Here is a 15293-nt window from a genome sequence, read left to right as displayed (position 1 = left end):
GTTGTGAAGATAAGCACAAAGATTGTGAATCTCAGCATTATCCGGCTGCCCTTGAAACTAAAACTGCCGTACATAGTCGATGCCATTTGGCAAATTCTACTATTATGACACCGAATTAAAAGTTTTGAATTAATGTTTAAACAGTGCATTCACAGAATTAAAACTTAAAAATGCTAGATTTTTCTGAAATGTTCATTCTTTTTTTCTTGAAGTCGAGCACATTGTAACCATGGAGAAGGTGATCATCCATTGTTTGTAAATGTTGACATGCATACTGGTTCACTTCATACTACTTGGATTGACTCCTTACAAGCTGCATTTGCAGGAGTTCAGGTAAATGTAATAGATTATAAACTAATTGTATGTTATATAACTGATGTGTAAAGTATTTTTAAATGTAACTGTTTAATTTTCATAACTGAAAAAATTATTTTTAGGCTTTTTAATTTTTTTTTATCACTGAACTAACATAGTTAGATTTTTGTTAATAGTATTTTAAAAAGTTATCCTGTAATTTATTTCCCTTTTGGCTTCATAGCATTGTGATAAAGTATAATTACCCATTATTTTTATGCATTAACTGAGACTATTATATCCCAAGAAAGAAATTTTTTTCACTTATGTATTTACAAATTAACAAATATTTCTTTGAACTTTTATTATGTCATTTGTGCTTTAATTAATTTAAAAAAAATGCTATTCTTTAATATTTTAATAACAAATAATGGGTATTTCAAAAGAATGCCACTCAAACTTTAAAAATTGCATTAAAAAAGCATAAAATAAAACTGAGTTCATATATTAAAACATATACAAGTCGCGGTTCAAAAGTAAGGGCTGATAAGTTATAAATAGTGATTGGCAACGCTGATTGGTTCGCACATATGCAGTAGCTTTAAATGGCTTTTTGGGCATGTAACCACCACATCGCCATCAATCAGTTCATTGTTTTCATTTGCGAGACAGTGTGTTAAAATTAATACAGGAATAACAGATCTGCCAGTTGTAAGGTTTGATCAATGATTAGATTTCTAAATAAGAGGATATAATGCTGCTGAAATTCACCATCAGTTGTATGAAAACATATGGGCCTACTATACTGAGTGAAGAAAACTTGAGACAATGGTGTTGTGAGTTTAAGGAAGGCCGTTCAAATGTTTACAATGAACAGAGAAGTGGCAGGCCTAGTGTATGGACTAACGATCTTGTTGAATGTGTGAATGCAAGAGTGAGAGAAAGTTATCGCTTTATGGTTAGTAGTCTTTCTCTAGAATTTCCTGAAGTTTCAAAGAAAAAATTGTTGAGACCAACACTCAAGGGTATTGTAAACTGTGGACACAGTGGGTGTCAAAAATGGTGACAGTTGCTCACAAAGATCAACTATATTTTGGGACCAAAAGATTGTGGTTTTGATTGATTTCAACATCACAAGTTTACTGTGAAACACTTTCTAAACTGCATCATTCAGAACCGATGATGGAGAATAATTGTTCTTGATAATGCACATCCATACATGGCTGCCTGCACAACAGAAACAATTTAAAAATTCAGATGGAAGATTTTTTATCATCCCCTTACAGTCCTGATCTCGTACCCAGTGACTACCATCTCTTCCTATATCTCAAAAACTGGCTTCATCTCAATTTTTCAAGGAAAGTGAAGAGTTGAAAAATCTCAGTGCAAAAGTGGCTACAATCCCAAGTGATGGAATTTTATACAGTGGGCTTTAAGGAGCATGATTCACAATATCAAAAGTGTTTGGAACGAAATGGTGATTATGTAGAAAAATAAAGTAAGTATGATAAATATTTGAAACCATTAATACATTTTCATTTTTTCCAACTGTTCTCATTTTGTTACTGATTGACCCTTACTTTTAAACCATACCTCATATTTCAAAAACTTTGTAAATGGGCTTGTTCCTTCATGAATGCCAATGGTAGCTATTTTTAAAAACTTTGTAATGAAATCCTAATAAAAACATTCAAGTAATTCAATTTATAAAAAAAAAAGTAAAGTAAAAACAGATGAGCAAGAAGTGAGCACACACGTTCACACACACTTATGTGTAGCGATTTAAAAAAAAGTACTTATATTATTTAGCTGATAATATTAAATGTTAAAATTAATATTAGTCAACTACTGATATAGGATAAGATTAATACATAAGAACTCAAAGCATTTTTGCTAATAAATGTTGATAAACATGACAAATTTTTATCACATTTTTTAACACACCATTCCACTTGATTTACTGTGATGACTTGGCCGGGCCTGCTATGTTCTTCAATTTTAGGTAGATTTCATAAGAAAGCTACCTATTGTAATGGGTACCATGATTAGATTTCCAGAAAATTTTGACATATCTTCATGTTTAACATCCCCAGACCCCAAAACCACTGTCAGCTCAAAAGTTTATATATATATATATATTTTACTTTCTTGTGGACACGATAACTGCCGTAATTTTGCGCCAATCACTTTCAAATTGTTCCTTAAAAATAACTTGTCCCAAAATCTTGGTCCAGTTTGTTAATGGCCAAAATCAGACCAGACCGTCGGGGTGGAAATGGGTGGCTTTTTCGAAAAAACAAAATATCGCTATAACTTTCTTAAGTAAAATATTGAATTTGTTTAAAGTTCCTACTATTCTTTGGATAAGGGCCTAAAACTTATCTAAGTAAATTTTTTTTATATCACCAACCATTAGCCTAGGGGGTTGAAAAAATGGGGTTTCGAAGACAAAAAAGAATACCTCCCTTAATTGGCGCAGTTTCGAATCGGTTTAACATTATCAAAAACTATTGTCTGAAACAATTTTTGATATGACCAACCCTTATGGCAAGGGATGACCAAAATGTTGCTGGAGTCATAAGAAGATGGGGCTTGTCGTTTGCTAAATATGTGAAACTTTTTTCACATGCAACCATTATTGTATTGAGTAAATTTTAAGTTTTTCTTAACTTTAAGGTGGAAATATTTTTTATCCCCTACTTAGCATCAGTGAAATCTACCTCGGTCTTCTGGCGTGCCAAAAGGGACTTTTTTTTATTATAAACTAAATAACATGATTATTACCAAATCTTCATCTTTCGTATTAAATCTCTTCTGTGTAAAATTTAACCAAAATTTGTAATTATATAATACTACGTAGTGGTTGTATATTATGTTACAATAATTTTCTAAAATTGTTACTTAGTGTTATTGTATGCCATTATAAAGTATATACTGGGTACCATTATAATGCTGATACTTTTGGAAATTGCTTTAAAAATTAATTTTCTAAAAAATTTACACCATTTTTTTGACTGATACCAATTTTTTGTTACCTCCAACTATTTATCATAGCTTGATGAAACCCCTTTTTGTAAAGCAGTTTACTGTCTTTAATCTTTGTTTTAATACTTTTTCATTTGGTGAAACAGAACAGAATCATTGATGGTAGACTGATTTTTAACACCATATATAAACAGAATAAGTTTTCCTGTAGGAAACTAAAATCTCAATTTTGATAAATCTTAACCAAAATAAAATTTGATATTTTCTTCTAAATTTCATTTGTGGATTTCTACACTGTTATGACATAGGAACTATTTAGTTCTTACTATGGCCGCTTGCTCTCCTCTCGAACGACAAGCCGTAACGTGTGGTGTACTTCCTACTCAACTTAAGGACAACAGACTGGTGGAATGGCCCACCCATTTATTTATGTCGACCCTCTTCCTCTCAGTCAAGAATATTCAGCAGATTTGTCAAAGGATTTTCCTGAATGACGCTTAATTGTGACCTTACTTTTAATGCAAGAAAATGAATGGAACATTGTAAATAAATTTTCTTTAATATACCAAATTTATTTAAATTCATTTAATAACCAAATTATTGTGAGTTATGGCATACGTTTGTATATTTGTAAAAACTTGTAATAAAATCAAGATCAGTGGTCCATTATCAGCTTCAGAACTCAGCAATGCACTAAGTATAGTTATAAACCATGTTCACATGTATAGTTATAAACCATGTTCAACGTTTGCACTTTAATAAAGAATACCAGTCTTTAATCTCAAAAAATGAAGTAAATTCAAGAAGTAAACTTAAATATTTAAACCTCTTTAAAGATTCTGACGGAATTAATTGAGTAGGTGGGCGATTAAAAAATTTTAATATGCCATTTAATACAAAATTTCCAATTGTCTTACCTAATAAGAACAAACTTGCCAAACTTTTTTGCTATTAATGAACATATAAGGAATCTTCATGTTGGACAAGGATTACTACTGGCTGCCATTAGGCAAAGATTTTGGCCTCTTCATGGACGAAGCTTAGTGAGGAGTGTAGTTCATAAGTGTACTGTTTGCTTTAAGATGAATCCAACAAATTCAAATCAACAAATGGGAAATCTACCAAGGGAAAGAATTCAGCCCTCTATAACATTTTTGATTGTCAGAATGGACTATTGTGGACCATTATACATCAGCCAGGGTCGCAAACGAGCCTTGTTAAAATCGTATGTGTGTGTTTTTGTATGCTTTGCCACAAGGGCAATTCACTTAGAGCTTGTCAGTGACTTGACAATCAAAGCATTTATTGGCGCCTTGAAGAGATTTATTGCTTGTCGTGGAAGGTGTCAACAGATATATTCAGACAATGCTAGCAATTTTGCAGGCGCAAGGCGTGAATTAAAGGAATTGAATGACCTGTCGCAATGATCAAGGGAATATTGCGACAAGGTTAATGATTTCTTGTTAAAGGACAGTATTACCTGGTCATTTATACCTCTGCAATCCCCTCATATGAGGTGGCTTATGGGAGGTAGCAGTAAAATCTTTCAAATTTCATTTTAAACATATTTTTGGTTTGGCTAATTTAACTTATGAGGAAATGACAACTGTGATCACGCAGATTGAGGTGTGTCTCAATTCCCCTCCTTTTTTGCCATGAAGTGATGACCCAAACGACTTATACTACCTCTCTCCTTCTCACTTCCTGTTAGGTGACTCTCTTACTGCAATACCTGAGCCTGATATTACAGAAGCAAGGATAAATTCATTATCTCGGTGGCAACGATTGCTGCAGCACTTCTGGCAAAGATGGTCCAAGGAATATCTTAGTCACCTCCAGGATCGAACCAAATGGGTGAACACACACTCCAACATTGTGCCTGGTATGATGGTTCTTGTCAAGGGAGATGATCTTCAACCCCTAATGTGGAAGTTGGGAAGAATCATTCACATCAATAAAGCAAATGACAATTTGGTGAGAGTAGTGTCTGTAAAAACAGCAACTGGTGAACTCAAAAGAAATATAAATAAAATTTGTGTTTTACCTGTTTCAGAATTCCAGTAATCTGGACACTATAATTTCTTAATGTAGTTGTATTTTTTAACTAATTATGTGTAATCATTTTAATAAATATCTATTGGAGATATTTAGGTGGGGAGTATTTTGGTGTATTTCTACACTGTTATGACATAGGAACTATTTAGTTCTTATTATGGCCGTTTGGTCTCTTCTCTCTCCTCTCTAACGACAAGCGTTCACATGTGTTGCAACGATTGTGTATGTATTCCGTTACGTTTAAAATATAATGCTTTCAACCCAACATTATAAAACTTTATATATCCTCCTGACGGATGATTCATCAAATTACAGTCCACTAGAGGCATGAATTCATATTACAAAATTTTAAATAAACCATGATTATTCACTTCCTCACAGAATTATATCTTGTCAGAATTATAATTACTTATGTGAGAAATTTTTATTTAAAATTTAAAAATATCCAAAAGAGATAAGTAAACACGCTATTGATTGTGAGAATTACATTTTAAACAAAAAAAAATATTAATAATTTTGATGTGAAGTTGTGATATGAAGGATTAACTTTTGAATTCTTAGTCTGGTTATTTGGTAGTTGTGGCTGAGATGCCATAACATTACAGGATAGCATTTTTTAAGGGAAAAACTTAAAGGGTTATTTTTAAAGTAAAGATTAGGATGTGATTTAAAGCTAAACATATTTTTTCATGGTTCATAAGCCAGAAATTTGTTAATCATTGTACCAAAATGCTTGTGTTTGTCCCATATTCTGAAATCGCAGCATATTAGGTTTGTTTGCTGACTTGATATATAATTATATGGTTAATGAACTAAACTTTTATGTTGTGAAAATTGTTATTTTCAGTAAATCTTTTTCAAACTATTGGATCATATTAAAACTATTTTTAGGTGTTGCATGGTGATGTAGAAGAAGCTATCTGTACACATGCCCTTTATTATTTTATCTGGAAACGACATGGTGTCTTACCTGAACGCTGGAATTGGAAATATTTAACTCCTGATGTTACATTTTATCCTCTTCGACCAGAACTGATTGAATCTACATATCTTTTATATCAGGTAGTTATTTTGTCATCAGTATTTTAATTATCGGTTGTAATTTATTAGATTTGTTTGTGAGTCAGCAATAGTGATTAAATTCATGAATTCATAGAATCTTTCTATAATTGGATCTCAGTCTTGATGTATGGACACAACCTGACACTGCAAATCATTGAAGCTTAATATTTTCTTATTATTTTAAAATAATTTCTCCATTATTCTTTTTATTTTATTCTGGATGATGCTGACATTAGTTGTTGCTGATGTATGAGTAATAAGGAAAAAATTATGTAAAAAATGCCAACCTTTATGCTAAGTATTAAACTCAAAATTTTAAGTCAGAAGCTAGTATGTTAGCCACTGTAGTATAACCACTACATATGATTTAAATGTAAAAAAGACCATGACATTGTTATATATATATATATATATAGTAAAAGAAATATGTTATACTAAATTAGATATTGTGTTCAGCATGCCATTTTAATTGAATTGGACATAAAGCTATAGACACATTTTGATTATTATACCCATAAATTAGATGTCAGAATTGGGGATTAATCAATTTTATATGCTGGTGTGAGATTTACTTATATAAAACTGCTTAAAGATTTAAAAAATGGAAAGAATTTAGAAAAATTAAAGTTTCAGTCATTATCTAACCAATATATTGATCCTTCCTTTCCTATTTTTTGTTCTGTGAGTGTAGGCCTGAACCTACTGCAATCATACTGAGGTTGCTGTAACATGTGGTTACATCCTTGGTATGCTAGTGGGCATCATCTATGTATTGATCTGGTGACTCCATTTTCTGTTAAGAGATTGCGTAATAAATGTGAAAATATTGCTTAATAAAATACCGAAAATGTTTTTTCGGTATTTTCATTGATTTGTTAATTGGATGTTAAAGTGTTATGGTTAATGGACTAGATCTGAAAATTTCAAGAGTTTTGGACACGGAATTACCTTTTTATTAGTGTTTTTTTAGTTTTCAAACTATTCAGTGAATATTTAGTGAATTAAAATAGCTATAATTTACTTTTTATAAGGTGTTAAGTGATTTAAGTTATCAATAGTGAAGAAGTATAAACTGAGTTTACATACAATTCAGAAGAGTGAGTAGAAGATACTTTTTTAGAGTGTTTCATTATATACTATTGAGGTTATTTTTTTTTTTTTGTGTTCAGTCATTTGACTGGTTTGATGCAGCTCTCCAAGATTCCCTATCTAGTGCTAGTCGTTTCATTTCAGTATACCCTCTACATCCTACATCCCCAACAATTTGTTTTACATACTCCAAACGTGGCCTGCCTACACAATTTTTCCCTTCTACCTGTCCTTCCAATATTAAAGCGACTATTCCAGGATGCCTTAGTATGTGGCCTATAAGTCTGTCTCTTCTTTTAACTATATTTTTCCAAATGCTACTTTCTTCATCTATTTGCCGCAATACATCTTCATTTGTCACTTTATCCACCCATCTGATTTTTAACATTCTCCTATAGCACCGCATTTCAAAAGCTTCTAATCTTTTCTTCTCAGATACTCCGATTGTCCAAGTTTCACTTCCATATAAAGCGACACTCCAAACATACACTTTCAAAAATCTTTTCCTGACATTTAAATTCATTTTTGATGTAAACAAATTATATTTCTTACTGAAGGCTCGTTTAGCTTGTGCTATTCGGCATTTTATATCGCTCCTGCTTCGTCCATCTTTAGTAATTTTACTTCCCAAATAACAAAATTCTTCTACCTCCATAATCTTTTCTCCTCCTATTTTCACATTCAGTGGTCCATCTTTGTTATTTCTACTACATTTCATTACTTTTGTTTTGTTCTTGTTTATTTTCATGCGATAGTTTTTGCGTAGGACTTCATCTATGCCGTTCATTGTTTCTTCTAAATCCTTTTTACTCTCGGCTAGAATTACTATATCATCAGCAAATCGTAGCATCTTTATCTTTTCACCTTGTACTGTTACTCCGAATCTAAATTGTTCTTTAACATCATTAACTGCTAGTTCCATGTAAAGATTAAAAAGTAACGGCGATAGGGAACATCCTTGTCGGACTCCCTTTCTTATTAGGGCTTCTTTCTTATGTTCTTCAATTGTTATTGTTGCTGTTTGGTTCCTGTACATGTTAGCAATTGTTCTTCTATCTCTGTATTTGAACCCTAATTTTTTTAAAATGCTGAACATTTTATTCCAGTCTACGTTATCGAAAGCCTTTTCTAGGTCTATAAACGCCAAGTATGTGGGTTTGTTTTTCTTTAATCTTCCTTCTACTAATAATCTGAGGCCTAAAATTGCTTCCCTTGTCCCTATACTTTTCCTGAAACCAAATTGGTCTTCTCCTAACACTTCTTCCACTCTCCTTTCAATTCTTCTGTATAAAATTCTAGTTAAGATTTTTGATGCATGACTAGTTAAACTAATTGTTCTGTATTCTTCACATTTATCTGCCCCTGCTTTCTTTGGTATCATAACTATAACACTTTTTTTGAAGTCTGATGGAAATTCCCCATTTTCATAAATATTACACACCAGTTTGTATAATCTATCAATCGCTTCCTCACCTGCACTGCGCAGTAATTCTACAGGTATTCCGTCTATTCCAGGAGCCTTTCTGCCATTTAAATCTTTTAATGCTCTCTTAAATTCAGATCTCAGTATTGTTTCTCCCATTTCATCCTCCTCAACTTCCTCTTCTTCCTCTATAACACCATTTTCTAATTCATTTCCTCCGTATAACTCTTCAATATATTCCACCCATCTATCGACTTTACCTTTCGTATTATATATTGGTGTACCATCTTTGTTTAACACATTATTACATTTTAATTTATGTACCCCAAAATTTTCCTTAACTTTCCTGTATGCTCCGTCTATCTTACCAATGTTCATTTCTCTTTCCACTTCTGAACACTTTTCTTTAATCCACTCTTCTTTCACCAGTTTGCACTTCCTGTTTATAGCATTTCTTAATTGCCGATAGTTCCTTTTACTTTCTTCATCACTAGCATTCTTATATTTTCTACGTTCATCCATCAGCTGCAATATATCGTCTGAAACCCAAGGTTTTCTACCAGTTCTCTTTATTCCGCCTAAGTTTGCTTCTGCTGATTTAAGAATTTCCTTTTTAACATTCTCCCATTCTTCTTCTACATTTTCTACCTTATCTTTTTTACTCAGACCTCTTGCGATATCCTCCTCAAAAATCTTCTTTACCTCCTCTTCCTCAAGCTTCTCTAAATTCCACCGATTCACCTGACACCTTTTCTTCAGGTTTTTAAACCCCAATCTACATTTCATTATCACCAAATTATGGTCGCTATCAATGTCTGCTCCAGGGTAAGTTTTGCAGTCAACGAGTTGATTTCTAAATCTTTGCTTAACCATGATATAATCTATCTGATACCTTGCAGTATCGCCTGGCTTTTTCCAAGTGTATATTCTTCTATTATGATTTTTAAATTGGGTGTTGGCAATTACTAAATTATACTTCGTGCAAAACTCTATAAGTCGGTCCCCTCTTTCATTCCTTTTGCCCAGCCCGTATTCACCCACTATATTTCCTTCCAGCTGTAGTTTTCCATTGCTTTCAGCTGCGCAGTACTCAGAGGACTGAGTGATGTTGATACGGCCGTTTAAGTCGTCCTGACTCACGCCCCTAACAACTACTGAAAGAGCTGCTGCCCTCTTTCAGGAATCATTCCTTAGTCTGGCTCTCAACAGATACCTCTCCGATATGGTTGCACCTTCGGTTCAGCTACTCTGTATCCCTGAGCACTCAAGCCCCCTCACCAACGGCAAGGTCTCATGATTCATAGAGGTTATAATAGTATAATATTATAATATTTCTTAGCGAAATTTTTCTAAGTTAATACACAGGCTCATACAGGCGTGTTTATTGTAGTAAACAAGGACTTGTAATTATTCTCTCGTATTACTGTCGTACTAGTAGAGATTTTTTCTAAGTCCTCAGAGCTGTTTTAATAGGGAATTACATTTCTACTAATATCTCGAGAACTACCCACTCGATTTCCTTCCTACCTGGACATAAATTCGTCCCAAAACCTTCCCTAACCCCCTACCCCCATGACCCCCTCAAATTTTTTGACCCCATTTTCGGTCATACATTTTTCTTACCCCCTCAACCACCAAATTTTTTTTTTGGGGCCCCTTCCCCGAGTGGGTACTCGTAGAACTTGGGACGGCCCCCTGAGTACAGTACTATATCATGCGAAGACGTGGTTCACTCCCTATGGATGGGACATCCGCCCAAAGTAGCAGCAACATGACAAAATCGGCGACGGTCAAGAAAACCGATCTAAAAGGGAAGAAGAGGCTCCGTCAAGGATCTTCCGAGGAGGAAGAAGAGGCACCCGATACAGTGAGCAGTCTAGCATACCAATTGGGTCTGATACTGATATCGTTGAAACAGCATTTAGGCCCAGGTTTGAATAAGTACATTGCGACCCATGAACAGGATCTAAGGCGAGTATACGAGGGACTGAATGCGCTTTCCGAGCTGTCCTCTCCAGACACAAAGACTTCCCAAGCTACCCAAACGGACCCTATTGCGGGTGACGATTACATGGAGTATATTTTGACCAGCGATTTGAGTGATGAAGAACTCATTGAGCTCCTCCCTAAAAGGTGGCCTAACTCACTTAGGGGCAAGCTAAAGTTGGTTACTGACCTTCCACCTGAAGTCAAAGACACTTGTACTCTTAGAGATTTAAGGAGAGTAGGTGAGCAGGATATGGGTAACAAACTCGCAGCTGGTGACACCATAAAAGACGAAATAACTCTAATAGGAGACCAAACCGTTGAAGAAAAGAAGAAGAAATTTAAGATACATTATGACTCGGGAGCCCCGGAAAAGGAAACCCTTTCTTGTTTATTGAAGGCGTTCAAAAAGATAGCTATACAGTCACCAAATTCAGCGTACATACTGCCTTCGGGCAGTATGGGAAATTTTGCCAAGAAGATCATATCCTATATCTTCAGAGCAAGGGAAACACCTGTATATGTGTTAACTCTCCAAGGGGATGGTGGGACCAGGCACATCGGTAATAATCAAATCCCGATAAAGAAGGCTACTCCACCGGCGGAGCAAAGCCGAACAGTGATTGTTAAGGCGGAAGGAAAAACGTACGCGGAGCTCCTCCGGTCCATGAAGGATGCTGTCACCAGCGAGGAGGCAAATAACGTCATCTCATTGCGAAAGGGCCGTAACGAGGAGCTTCACGATAGGATACAGGGTGCAGAGAAAGCGGAACAATTTACATCTATCCTGAGGGACAAGGCTGCCGACCTTCACGTTGATATAAAAAGCAGAGCTGGAAGGAGAACTGTTGTGCACATCCGAGATGTCGAGCATGACACAACAGAGCAAGAGGTTATGGCTGCCATTATAAAACGCGTGGGTTCTAGCGAGGAAGTCAAGATAACATCCATGAGGAAAGGTTTTGGCGAGACACAAAATATTACGGTCATGACCTCTTATAGAGCGGCATGCAAACTGGTCGAGGAAAGAATAAGAATCGGATGGATTAGTTGCCGGGCGTACATCCGGGAAGATGAAGACAGGTGCTACCGTTGTTGGGGCACGGGCCATAGAAGGCACGAATGTAAGGGCCCAGATAGGCTCGATTTGTGCTTCAACTGCGGTAGCAGAGGTCACAAGATAGCGGATTGTCTTGAACCTAAGCAATGCCTCGATTGTAAGAGCGGTGAACATAGGACTGGAGCATGGCAATGTAAGAAAAAATTGCATGATTAGGACTATGTTAGCGAATGCCAATAGGAGTATTCTCGCTCACGACTTAATTAGTCGTGCTGTTGCAGACAAGAACGTAGACCTCCTTGTGGTCACCGAACCCAATAAATATGAAGCTGCCAAACTTGGATGGACTGTTGATATGTCGGGAGATGTTGCCATTATGGATGTAAGTCATAGTATACAATGGAATTTCAAGTTTAGAGGTAGTGGCGTGGTGTCTGTTGAGACCGAAACAACTCTATTCATGGGTGTGTACATTTCGCCCAACATTGCGATCGCGGACTTTACTAACTTCATCGACACTTTACAAGGTGTGATTACCAATTCAACCAAGAGGATCGTAATGTTGGGTGATTTTAACAGCAAAATGGTGGCGGCTGGCAGTCGACACACCAACAGGAGGGGACAGATCCTTGCCGATCTCCTGGAAACTGCCGGCTGCATCTGCATTAATGACGATACGCCCACGTACGTAGCGAGAGGTCATCGGTCGGTGCTTGACCTCACCATCCTGGACTGTAGGTGGAGGAGGAACCAGTAGGAACAAATAGAGCAAATCGTCAACAGGACTGCAAGTAGACTGTCTGATAGACATCAACAATCACCTGAGGCTTTATCTAATATAATAAAGCAGGAAATGGACAGAATAGCAGCTAACAATACAAGGAGGCGCTCCAGTCCCTTAGGAGAAGGAAACAACGTATTCTTAGAAATAACAGAGAAGGGTACCAGGAAATAGCCAATAGATACCTCGAGGCAAGAAGAACACTCAATAAGGCTATTAAGAGACGTAAAAAGGATTGCTGGATCAGGCTCTGCGAAGAGCTTGACAGCAATCCCTGGAGCCAGGCATATCGTATTGTGACCAAAAAGTTCAGGAGACGTATGCCTATCCTCAATAAGACCAGTGTTGCAAGGGAGGTAGCCAGGTTGTTCCCGCATACAGTGCCTGATATCGTGAGATCTACACCTTGCGACAATAGAAGATTCACCATGGAAGAGCTACAACTTGCGGCGAGGAGTTTGGCAACCAAAAAGAGCCCTGGCCCGGACAAGATTCCCGCGGCAGTGATCAAGGGGCTGGTTCAGAAGGCTCCCTGGGAGATGCTCGAGATTGCCAGCCATGGCATGGAGAACGGAGACTTCCCCGACTGCTGGAAGGAAGCCAGAGTGGTATTCCTACCTAAAGGCACCTCTTCGGAGGAAGATATAACCTATAGACCCCTGAGCCTCCTTAACATGATGGGGAAGCTAGTAGAAAAGATGCTGGCTCGCCGCATCATCAAAGAACTAGAAGAGGGAGCCAGAATCAGTCCTAACCAGTACGGGTTTATGCGGGGGCGATCCACCTTGCAGGCTAACTGCCGAATTTCGGGATGGGCCGACGAGGTGAAGAGAGGCACTTGGCGAACCAAGGTAATTCCACTGATGCTATCACTAGACATAAAAAACGCGTTCGGGGCTATTGGTTGGGGTCATATTAATGATGCCATTACGGCTAGGGGCCTCAGCCCGTACCTGCGTAGGCAAATTGAATGTTACTTGTCCAACAGAGGATGTCTGGTGCAAGCACAGGAAGAAACAGTACATTTTCAAATGCACGGTGGAGTTCCGCAGGGCTCTGTTCTGGGGCCGTTGTTGTGGCTGGTGATTATAGAGATGAACTCCTTCAGAAGGAGTTTCCTGTCGGCATCCAGGTCTTGGCTTATGCAGATGACCTTGCTGTCCTCGTAGAGGGAAGGACGGTCTTGGAGGTGCGGGAGAGGGTGTATGCGGCCATCGACACTATACAGGAGTGGTTGAGGTCCAGGGGTCTGCAACTGTCTACGGAAAAATCCCGGTGTATTGCCTTTACGGGTAGAAGAGTGCTAGAACCGTTCAATATTTCCATCAACGGTCATGCTATAGAAGAAGCGAATAACATCAAGTACTTAGGAATTATCCTCCAGAAAAACGGTAGGTACACCGAGCACATATTCAATGTATGCAACAAGGCAGAAAGGGTGATAAAAAGTCTAAACATCATTATGTCATCGCAGAATGCCCCTCGGGCCTCAAAGCGCCGTTTACTGGCGACCACCGTCGTGTCTTCGCTTATGTATGCCGTTCTGGCCTGGTGGCACTCTATCGCCATCAGGCGCAACAAAGAGAGACTAGGACGCACAGGTGTGTGCTCCTAGGTGTTGTGTCCGCATACAGGACAGTGTCCTATGCCGCCCTGTGCGTGTTATCGGGTACACCTCCTATTGACCTAATCTCAAAAAAGAGGGTGGAGAGGGCACAAGGCAAGCCAGAACAAGAGGTCAGGGATGCTGTTTATAATATCTGGCAGGAAAGATGGTCGCAGGAAGCTGTGGGTCGATGGACGAGAACCCTCATCCCCAACATCAATCCATGGTTGTCGAGAAGATTTGGTGAGGTTGATCATTACCTATCGCAGTTTTTTACAGGACATGGTTCCTTCAATAACTACCTGCACAAATTAGGCAAGAGAGAAGAGCCAATTTGCAACGAGATAGATGATGCTGAGCACACCTTTTTTGAGTGCAATAGGTGGGACACACTTAGACATAGTAGGGCACTCACAGGTATAACTCCAGAGACAACAATAGACTACATGCTAAGAAGCGAGTCAAACTGGAAATATTTTGCTAGTTTTGTTAAACAAGTTGTTCTACAGAAATACTCCGATGAGAGAAGACAAGGTGTTGGCTAGAATAGGACTGGGTGGACAGCCTTGCTGGTGAGGTCCAGCATGCTGCGGTGTGTTGGCACTGATGAGCCACCAAGGACTCCACGGGTAACAGTCAGGCAACAGCACACTGAATACTGAAGGGACCCGGCACCGCGTCGTGGCAAACTGGGTCTGGCGTGGTGTAATAATGTGGTGTATTAGTATTGCCCTTTTGGGCCCCCAGAGGGGCAATATTGATAAAGAACTCTCAAAAAGAGTTAACCGGTAGGCCGACCTGCCTTGCCGGTATATAGCCGGTAGGTGGGGAGGCCTATTTGAGTTTAAAGACACTCCCCTGGGCGGCGTAATACCAACAAGTCGGTCCAATCCAGGGGAGCTGAGAGGAAAAAAAAAAAAAGGCCTCCTAAAATGCCAGCCTCTGTGGCATG

At 37.7% G+C, this 15293-nt stretch overlaps 1 protein-coding gene across 2 annotated transcripts in view; it reads left to right on the top strand.

Annotated features, from left to right (window-relative positions):
* LOC142323089 (ER degradation-enhancing alpha-mannosidase-like protein 1) overlaps positions 1 to 15293 on the top strand; it is a 52738-nt gene that overhangs the window by 20382 nt on the left and 17063 nt on the right. For both annotated transcript variants that reach the window (XM_075362264.1, XM_075362263.1), the window contains exons 6-7: positions 213 to 333; positions 6226 to 6396. In XM_075362264.1, coding sequence (XP_075218379.1) covers positions 213 to 333; positions 6226 to 6396 — 292 coding nt within the window. The remainder of the gene's footprint in view (positions 1 to 212; positions 334 to 6225; positions 6397 to 15293) is intronic.

This window comes from Lycorma delicatula, chromosome 4 (genome assembly GCF_047948215.1).
Source record: "Lycorma delicatula isolate Av1 chromosome 4, ASM4794821v1, whole genome shotgun sequence".
Taxonomy (NCBI): domain Eukaryota; kingdom Metazoa; phylum Arthropoda; class Insecta; order Hemiptera; family Fulgoridae; genus Lycorma; species Lycorma delicatula.
This window is presented reverse-complemented; position numbering and strand designations above follow the sequence as displayed.